General features: G+C 42.8%; 1 protein-coding gene across 1 annotated transcript in view; it reads right to left on the bottom strand.

The window, feature by feature from the left end:
- PRDM6 (PR/SET domain 6) overlaps positions 1 to 10,849 on the bottom strand; it is a 115,777-nt gene that overhangs the window by 20,776 nt on the left and 84,152 nt on the right. The window contains exon 6 of the mRNA XM_012788555.3: positions 5,684 to 5,860. Within this exon, the coding sequence (XP_012644009.2) occupies positions 5,684 to 5,860 (177 nt within the window). The remainder of the gene's footprint in view (positions 1 to 5,683; positions 5,861 to 10,849) is intronic.

The raw sequence follows: 10,849 nt of genomic DNA, 5'->3' as shown, positions 1-10,849 counted from the left end.
ACATACGGTGACTGGGCCTTGGCCCAGCTCCTGTGAGGGCCCAGCAGCCTCCTCAGCTGCCCCCAAAAGTCCTTCCCTTGAGCCTTTGAAGGAAAAGACATTCAGGAGGAGCTGCAGACAACTGTCCCTCTTTTAAAGCACGCAACCCCCAGCCGTGGGCCCCTGCGCTACACACGAAGGCAAAAGCCACCGTGAGCAAGTCCCCACTGCCTATGACAGGTGAGGAAGCCACCTGTCCTGTTATCTGGCAGGCATTCCTCTTTCTCCTCTTTAGTAAATTATATAGAAAGTTCCCTGTCATGGAAATATTGACCTATAGAAACAGCCCACATCCACCCACCGTGGGGATTCCTACATGCTTGGACACCGGCAGGCAGGAGCTTGGGTTCTCAGGGCTCCTGCCCCGGCTGAGTGTGTCAGGGGGAAGACGGTGTGTTTCTTTGACTGTCTTTCGGGGAATATTTTTAGCAGCCTGTTCCACTGTTAAAAACTGCACTGTGATCTTGACAAATGTATAATGTCAGCTTTAATGTATCAGACCTATCAGCTCAATGAAAATAACTCAGAAGTATTGATCACCTAATGATTTTTGGTGTGTTCATTAACGTCCACGGGCAGCTCATCCCCTCTCCGAGCTCCCGGGGTGCTGATGCCACGTTAGCGAGCTGCTGATTGTTTATTAGAAAACTGATTAGTTACTGGATTAGTGTGTCAAAATATACTACCTTTCACTGCTTGACAAACTTTCAAGTTATTATATTCTGTTTTTTTTTTTTTTTTTTTTTTAATTTTGAAGCACTAGAATCAATTTCAAAGACAGCAGAATAGCTGGGCCAATTGTGAGGAATGAAAATTTACCTGGGTCGCACTTCTGCATTTCTAATCCTGTGTCTTAGAACATAAGGAATTTGTGAGTAGGAAGCTTCATATAAGGCAGAAGTGTATGTCCACATGTAAGGTTTGAACATTCAGATTAGACAAAGACATTAAGAGGAGAGTTACATTTTCCTCAAGTGTTTGCCTAAATGCCTCACAGATATGTACATGCATGGAACAGTTCGTTGTAATAGTCAGGAAATTTGTCCAGTATATAGGGCACAAGAGATTATTCCTGAAAAATCATCTCTAGTGCCATCTGCCCACCAAGTGTGAATAAAAATACAGCAGATGTTTGGAAATTGCCTTCATTTACATCCTTATCCCAGAAATTTCCCCTTCTTGAGGTAAGTGGGCTACTAGAAGTAATATCTATGTGGTTTGGGAATTGTAAGAATACATATTTGGGGAAGACAGCGAGATATAAAAATACTCTTTTAAAATAAGGAAAATGCCTCAGTTTTTTATGTTCATCATCTTAAACTTTAGAGAAATCTCCACAAAATATTTTCCTAGCTTAATGAAACTCATCAGAAGAACAAACCCAATCCAAGTACCTAGGTTCATGAGATGAGAGCAGGACTTCACCTGGGTTGGTTGGCATTTAATTGACCCTGAATTACAATTCCAGGCAAGGGACTGGGCACAGGCATCTCTGAGCCTAGACTTCATAAAATGGAATAGAATCAGAGGAAAGAAAGAAGCAGGGATGAGGCAGGAGGAACGCCACGCTCTCGCACGCAGGTCTTCGTGTGTCTTCCTTCAGCCCGGGTGCTCACGTCACAGCCTTGACGGGAAGGAACATCACGGGAACACTAAAATGGAAAGTCTTCCAAATATTTCGTCGAAGAGAAGGTCCCCAACGTTCTGAGAGTCTCAGTTAGACGTGATCTCTTTTTAGGTTTGAGATCATTCTTCACTTCCTACAGTAGTTGACTAGATTTCTGCACAGGGACCCTAACAAAACGAAGTAAAGTGCTGTTGCACAGAAAACACGCGAAAAGCTTTCTGTGCTTCTACAACACGCCCAAAAATACTTTTTGAATTGGACCAAATCGCATGGGGCTTCGTATGAATGATGTGCTCAATGCAGATTTGCTCTTTGGATTTGCTTTGATTTTTGCCTACATCTTGTGCATACAGATGTCCTCTGGAATTTCCTTTGATTTTTAAATACTGAGCCAAACCTCCTTTGCTTGGAAGGAAAAACATAGTGATGAATATTCCCCCCGCTTTTAACAAAGATGAAGAATCCTTCCTATGGAAAGTCCTGGTGGTTCCTGCGGTTTCTCCGGCTCAGAAGCCAGGCATCCGGCAGCTCACACAGATCCTCCCAGGCAGAGCAGGGAAGCCCACCTGAAATCTTGAGAGGCTGTGTTCAGCAAGAGAAGGAGAAAGGAGTCTTCACTGTGAAGAATGATTCTTTGGACTGCTTCCTTCTTTCCTTCCTTCCTCTCTCCTTTCCCCCATCCCTTCCTTCCTTCCTGTACTAAGGTGCTCGGACATTGCTGTGCAGTGAAATGATGTCTTGCTTTTGCTCTTTGTTCTCCATGACTTCCAGTCTCATAGAACAAACTCAAAGCCAAGACCTTCAATACGATCCTCTGATTTTAATTTTTCCTGTGTGCTCCTTTACCTTAGAAATTCCAAGTCTAGCACCCAGGTTGGCTGCTGACAGGCCCACCTAGACCGTGGCGGACGAATTCTTTCCGTGGGATTTCAGCCAAGCAGACTAAGAGGCGAAACCTAGACTGAAACTCTGACCTCTTAATGCCAAAGTTTCTCCAGCCTGCTTTGGATGGCAACAATCTCGACCTGCCTCACCAGCCTCTTCTCAGCGGAAGATCTTAGAAGTCAGAAAGGGCTTTCCCCTGGCACGGCAGGATCAATCTCATGCCACCCCCAAGAATTCTGTGAAGGCTTCCTGAGCCCTGGGTGTGCAGGACAATTTGGGGACTGAGCCACCTGGGGCAGGGCATCTATTTGGAAGCTGTCCAAGACATACAGTTTAGGGTTTTGCATCTTTACAAGATTCTTCTCCTCCTTTGTAACATTGTTTAAGCCAACACCCATTAGTTGAAGTAGTAAAATTAACTGTTGTGGTGAGACTCATTTTATTGACTAATCTGAAACAAAAGTTTTTTTGAATGTTTGTTTTATAAGCTTGTAAAAGGAGATCTTCATAATATTTACAAATGTCCCTGGGATGGATATCCATGAGCTATGGTTGGAAGATTCCCAAAACTCCCTTGGGACAGATCAATTCTGAAAGACCTGGTTGTATACACTAAAGAATTTAACTTTCCATTTTCTAGAAGATGTTTAAATCTTGCACTTTCAAAATAAGCATACACTCAGCTCTCCCCTGGGAATATATATTTGATAAATTTTAAGAAAACTATAGCATGTGGCTATCTTGATAAGAATAGGAGCAGAAGGAACTAAAACAAGTACATAAAATATAATCCAACAACCCTAGCTGTTTCCTTATTTATTTTCCAGATGAAATTAAATATGGTCACAAAGAAACCACTTTTGAAAGGAAAAAAAATGTAATCAGCAAAGCCCTTCAAATATTAATCTGATGAATTAAAATTAAGTTAAAATGGCATCCGTATTGGAAACATGCCAAAAACAGGATGTTAAAGAAAAAAAATTGGGTGAAGTCAACGAGGTTACACATAAGTAACACCTTAACATTAATAGAAATCTATTTCCCATTTTGACCCTGAAACCTCTTCAATTAATTACTAAAATCTATTTACACAGCAACAAGATAAAAATCAATCTGATTCCTGGCACCATATCCGTTTGGCTGCCCTTTCTAATGCAAGGGGCCGGGCAGACCCTCAGCCCTCCCGAACCTCTGCTTTTGCAAAGCTCTCTTGCTCAGAGGCAGGGCACTGTGCATTGTCACCTTCCGCCCCCAGAGCAGTGGTGAAGCCCCTGGGGTCAGGCCTGAGGGCGATGACAAAGTCCACCAGGCAGGACACAGACAGTGTGATGGGGAACTCCTAGGACTGTGGTAGCCCAACTGGCCCCTTAGGGCAGACGAGGAAAAGGTGCCCTCTTTGGGCTGCCGCAGCTCAGGGGGACAGCGTGGTTGGCAGAGAGCAGACTCGATTTCAGACCCCACGCTACCCCCTTAGCCAGATGCCTTTATGTAGTGCACAGCTGTGCCTATGTACACAGACCAAAGCTATCACTATTTTGATTATAAATATCATAAATTAAGCCCTGATGGAGAACAGTAAAGAATGATGAATGCAGGTAACTAATGCTTGGGGAAGTGAGGGAAGATGACAGCCTTTCATGAGCTCTCCCGGCACCGGCAGACACAGAGGCAGGCAGGACCCAGACCACAGGACTCTGCACCCCAGCCGAGCACGAGAGCGCGCACCACGCAGGCCCAGAGGAAAGTCCTGGGTGCTGAGACTCCGGGGAGACTTCTTGGCTGAGACTGAGCTAGGGAATTGGTCTCCTTCAGCCTGAATAATTTCTTCTCTTGCTTGATCTTGTCCTACAGAAGGTAAATAAGGCCATATTTCTATGCCCTTTTAATTTTCCTTCTCAAACAGGGAAAGCCAGTATGGCAAATGAGTCAAGGGAGATTTAAGAGGATTGAATAGAAAACAGTTCATCACATAGACGATAAAAACTGCTCTGAGACTACCAGTCATGCGTGCTGGTTCACACTCCAAGCCTTTCCACATGCTATTTAGACTGCCAGAAATACCTCTTTCCCCTTGTACGTCTGGAAAACTCCTACTCATCCTTCAAAACATTTTAAACATCACCTCCCACAGTTAGCACTGATTAATCCATTTCTGTGCTACTCTCACACCTTGTATGTACATGTCTTGTTTTTGTACTTTCCAGCCTATAATGCTTATTAATTGGGCTTCCCCTTAGACTATGAGATCTTCAAAGATGGGGCAGGGGAGGAGGGGCTAAGTCTCATTCATGTTTATATCTCTTGTACTTAGCGGGGTGCCTAATACAAAAGTAGGTGCTCAGTACGTATTTACTGAATGAATGAACACATGCATAATTGGATGAGTAAATGAATGAACAAATGACCAAATGAACAGGCCACCTTGCATGATTGCAACATCCACTGTTTTGATGACTGTGCTAAATGCAGAAACACATTCTCTCGCTCAGATGTCCTTACCTTGCCAAAGCCCTCAGAATTCCGTTCCACCTCTTTCCACATTCCCTGAATCCTCAAAAAGTCCATGTACCCTGTGTTTGGTTTTGTTTTTCTTTTTTCACCAACATGGTAAATCTGATGTCCAAAGTATATGCTGAAAAGTCACAAGTTGGCTGCTACGATGGGTTCAAACTCTAACACACAGGCAAAAGATGGGAACAGTTCCCCAGAATCCCAAAGGGTTTGAGGTCTCCAAGAGGGGATTACTCAGATGTCCTAAACTTGCGGGTACCTTTATGATGGTACCTGGGCTTGCCAATGGCTATTAGAGCTCTGTGTGGCTCCTAGATAACATTCTAGAAGCACAGACCCTCAGGAACTGGAAAGAATACCGAAATTATTTACTCCTACCTCCTTAGCTTAATGATGAGAAAACAGACCCAGAAAAGTCATCTCATGTCCAAGGTTGGGAAACTTGAGCCAAGACCAGTACATAGGTTTCCTGATGTCATTTTCCAAATGTCAGCCACTAAGCAAGGACATTCTTTTGCAGCCTGCACCTTGACCTGCTAAGTAGCCTTCTCCACCACCTGGCTGAGCCAGGCAGCGCTGTGCCGAAGACGGGGAGAGGGTGGAGGGCTAGCCACTACTTACTTGAAGGGCTTTTCTCCAGTGTGGGTTCGGATGTGGTTGTTGAGGGTGGTGGCCCCGGCAAAGGCACGACCACAGTAGCCGCACTTGAAAGGCCGGTCACTGGAGTGAGTGACCACGTGGTTCCTCAGTTCTGAAGGTTGGGAAAAGGACTGGGAGCAGTGACCGCATTGGTAGGGTCTGAAACAAATAAAGAGACTGCCTGGTCATTATTTCCTCCGTTGGTCAGTGGAAGTCAGAATCATGAGACAAGGGCCAGAACTTTTTGGCGACATTTTCTCAGTTTTTAAGACAGAGCATGGGGCTTTGGCCACTGGGTTCCCACTACTTTTCTTGTTGCCACAAGAACAAAATTTACAGAGCTGCTGAGACAATTCCTGAATGATTATTCTTTTCTAGCACTAACCATGCTGCTTCAGGAACCCCTACTTTCCTGTTCTTCTCTCCCCCAAGGCAAATATTAGTGTAGTTTCGTGAGCACTGACAAGTACAGACTTGCTTAAGCAGAATGTTACAAGAGAAAATATATAATTGTCTCTTATGCTTCCATGGCCCTTTTAACTTTTCGAAGTGCTTCAAAATCAATTATCTAGTTTAATCTTCACAATAATCCTCTGGGACAGGGAAAGCAGTTGCTATTATCTCTGTCAGTTCAGAAAACTGAGGATAAACTGTCCTCAGAGGACATAAGCTCTTAACGCTAAGGTCATTTCAGGGTGTCTGGACCTTATTCTAAGTACCAGGTAAGCAAGCAGGCAAGTGAGCAAGCTACACGTGCATACTATAAATACTAAACTGCCTTGGGGTCTGTCTGCAGCACAACTCTGGCCTCACACAGATGAACACGGATGTGCACCTACATGTGTGTCTTTGTAAAGGAAATCCTGACTTCCACTTATTGTTCCCCCCTCCATATATTTATCCATTGGGTCTTTTTCTTGAACCTCAGCGCTCTAGTTTAATCTAGTAGCACGGAATGATTTACAGCGGCACAGAAATGACAGGATGTCACTATGCTTGCAGAAGGATGACTGTGATGCAAAAGCAAATGGAAGGAAGTTGTGACAAATACCTGATAATTAGCAAGATTATCAGAGCACATTCTTTCCAGCTCATGAGAAGTAAATCAATTTTTGGTTTTCATAAAATAGATTAAAATTCTGTCTTCCCTACAGAAGTTCTTCTGCTTGCTTAAGCAGAATCTGGTGAGTGATATAAAACCTGGGGACTTTTCCCTATTCGAAGCTATTTCATATCATTCCTTGACAGGGCTCTAATTTGTTTATCAAAAATTTTGTTCAGACAATTACTAATCTGTCATGAGGGATATTAACAGCATCCACTAAACCCTGGTTTGTGGGCCAGACGTTTCTGGGCTGCATTTAGAAACCAATGGTGAAAATGGACTTAATTGCTCAAGCTTTAACAAATGTATAAGCTCCAGTGACCAGAAACCAAAATGAAGGGGCAGGAGACAATAGTGACCGAGCATGTACAACAATTCAATTAGGTGCAAAATAAAGTGTACCCTCTCATTTGTCAAGTGAACTGCTTAATTGTGGCTATTTGCCTCGCTGAACACAAATACTATTATTTTACCAGGCTTCAATACACTGAGTTCTGATTGTAGAATTTTTTAGCTTGATTAATAGTCCAGGATTGGTCAATAACTCAATGCTATACAATTTTAATTACTTACATTTAGAAATCTATCTAACTGCTCTCAAACAAGTTTTAAAGAAATACATAAAAGTCTCTGGTAAGGAGTTTATCAATCTTGACAAATTACACATTCATTTTATTACAATTATAAAATAATGCTTTAAAAGCCATTAAAATTATATGTAGATGAAAACGTCTTCTTGCCAAATCTGTTCTTTGTGGTAAACATTAACCTTAAAGGGTTCTTCAAAAGATAATCTCTCAGGGGTGAGCTTTTAAAAATGTTATTGAAAATTATAAACAAAATAATATATTAATATATGCTATATCCACTGACAATTGATTTTTCTAATAGTGAAGGGACCATTAACATTTATTAGCCTCTGGTTATCTATTTTTAATAGCTATCACAATAAACAATAAGCCACTAAATAAAACTAATTAATCTTTTCTTTTTTTTTCTAACTCTGCTGTCAAAAGTTGGGGTGATTTATTTCTTACAGTCAGAAGTCAATCCATCCTTTTTATGTTAATAGTCACAGTGGCAAAGATTTATACACAGAGGAGCAGAAATGACCACAGAGAGGCTTATGCTGAACTCTTATAACAAGGTAAAACCAAAGAAAGGAAAATGGGATTCTAAAACATCATCTTTGCCCAGCACCAGCCTGGAAGGCACGTGCTAGGGACCCAGTGACCTATGTGGCATGGTTTTTAAGACTTTGCAGAATTCAGCTTGACTGAATGGAAGGGCCTAGAACAGTAGACATAAGAGAGGTGAGTTCTACTTTAGCACCTCACCCCGATCAGCTGTGGGACTTGGACAAGCCACTCGACTTCCCTGACCTCTGTTCTCTCATCTATTTGATAAGGATGGTGGCCTGAACAAGACACTTCTCTTGCACCTCGTCAAGCTTTGTTCCTGCTTTCAAGTCACAGACAAATGTACGTCACCTGAGCATCTGTCCAACACACAGCTCACAAGAGACAGCACCGTCAATGTGATCTCAGTCTTCCACCACGTGTACTAGCCAGCTCCCTGTACATGGCGCTCTGTGTGTGCATGTGCGTGTGCATGTGCAACAGAATATGGAAAATTTAAACCTATTGGTAAAAAGTTGAGAATTCAGAGCAACAAGAAATTCTAGTACCAAATGTAGGAGCAAACTTTATTTTAGTTAATCTCAAAAAACAAAGTGATATTCCTTAGGTACCTTGAAAAATAAGATCTTAGAGCATCTAGTCACATTCATCTTTGCAGAGGCTAAATTTATGCAGAATTTAGAACTAAGCTATGTAGCTCACCTGCCACTGTAACAACAGTGTCTCTCTCAGCCTAGAAGTGTGTAGAAAGTTAGCCCTCAGAAAGTACAGAAGTTACACAGCAAGTAGACAAGACTTAAATCCTCTTTTCCTATATTTTCAATATTTCCTTCAAAAATTGATAAAAGGAAATGATCGAAAAGTAATTTTAAAATTGATTGTGTGTCTAGGGTTTCATCTGAGGACAAAGGAATACATTCGAGACAGAATTAAAACTTCAAGTGCAGGGGCAGAGCTTAGAAAGCATTATCACCACTCTGGAATCTCAGGCATCACAACTTCTTTTGGAACAGCGGCCACGGGGGTTCAGAGTGCGTGTGCGTGTTCCAGTTAGCACACTCTAACTCCACACCTCTCGATTTATACCCAAAGGGCCTTTCGGGCACAGAATTAGTTGTCAATACTCAGTTTTTTGTTCTGACAGCCAACATTCCCATTAATTTTTCAAGGGGTCTGGCTGAAAAGTAAAAATTTATTAAACTTTTGGATACAATCAATTTCAACTCCAAAGTTTCTGCCTCTTTTTGATGACGTGTCACACCCGACGGAGCTCATAAGGATCGATGTGCAGGAGTGCCGTGTTTAGCTTTGCTCCTGCATGTCACTGCGCAGCGACATGCTAACCCCCTTTCTAAAGCGCTTTCTTCTCCCCACATCATCACAGACGAACAGCATCTCATTATTCTCAAAGCAAAGGCAATGAGCATCCCTCACGAAGGGATACCATCTCACAATCACAAGTATCTCATGGCTTTTTCGCCACTTGAGACCTCTAGCAAGCAGCGCTGTCCGGTGCAGAGGTGTTCTGTACCTGAGCTACCAACATGAGGAGCCATCGGCCACAAACAGCTGCTGAGCACTGGAAGGTGGCTAGAGTACCTGAGAAAGTGAAGTCTTATTTTACTTCATTTTGATTAATTTAAATTTAAATAGCCTCATGTGGCTAGTTCCAACACAGAAATACCTGGCTTCATGGAAAACCACAAGGTACTCCTTTCTCAACAAAGAAATAAGCGAAGAACAGACAGGCCCTGGGTCCCTTTGGTTAGCATGTACCAGTGCTGGCGAACGTCCGAGCACAAAGCAGGCAGAGACAACTGTGCACACGCCCTGGCATTCTCCGTCACTGGCAGCTGCTCTGCCAAGGATTGCTCCAGTAAAATGTGCTATTCATTTGCTTTGAATCTACAATGGGTTTGGTGTAAACACAGGAAAAGGAGGAAACATTTAAAAAAATTAAGTGTGGTTTGGTTTAAAATTATTAATCCTTCTTTGATTTTTCTCTCATGGCCTCCAGGATGAAAGTTGTTCAGTTGGGGCCACGTTCTCTCCTTGCTCCGCGTCAGCCAGCCCAAGTACAAATCTCCAAGACTTCAAAGGGAGACTACTTAGGTCACTGCTGGCTGTGTGGAGTGGGGAAAGAACTTAGCTCTATGTAAGGAGAAAAATATTTTAGGACAGTGACAAAAGCGCAGAACCAAAGGGCCTGGAGAACATCAGAGCTAGAAAGAAGATAACCTTCACACTTGGGGGAAGGGGGAAGAAACAGCGGAACACATAAGGCTGATGCATTCTAAGAAACTATTGTGCTGATGGACTGTCTCCAGGCTCTTCCCACCAAATGGCACCTTCTTAAAGCCGTTTTTCCCTCTGGTCCCACCGCAGCCCATTGCAAACAATGACACTTAAAACACACACGTGAACGGACAGTGTGGAGGCTGAAGGCAGACTTTCCCTATGTGGCACACTCAAAAAGGAGGAAGGAAAAGAAAAAAAAGATGCAAAATAAAGACAGGCATTATAAAGACACTTTCTGCAGAAAATAAGAGAACGTATTCATCAGAAACAGTCCACTGTGACTGAAGGTTTGCTTCCCCCTTGCAGGAGCCCCCAGTGGGAGCGTAGACAGTTTCTGCAGCAGAAAAGGATCTCTAACTCCCCCTTCGAGCAAAAGCGAGTCAAGCTGCCCTGACCTAAGCAATAAGTTTATGCAATACCCAAAATGTTTATGAGGTCCCCACATAAAATCTAGGTTGGTCTAGATTCTAACGCTTTCCTTTGAAATCACTCAGAAGAAGTCAGAAACCTGGGAAAAGGAAGAAGAGATTTTTGGTTTTGTTTGTTTAATATTAACAGAACAAAATTGAGAAATAACAATTCCGCGACTCCTGGACCCCCATGGGT

This window comes from Microcebus murinus, chromosome 11 (genome assembly GCF_040939455.1).
Source record: "Microcebus murinus isolate Inina chromosome 11, M.murinus_Inina_mat1.0, whole genome shotgun sequence".
In the NCBI taxonomy this organism is placed as follows: domain Eukaryota; kingdom Metazoa; phylum Chordata; class Mammalia; order Primates; family Cheirogaleidae; genus Microcebus; species Microcebus murinus.
This window is presented reverse-complemented; position numbering and strand designations above follow the sequence as displayed.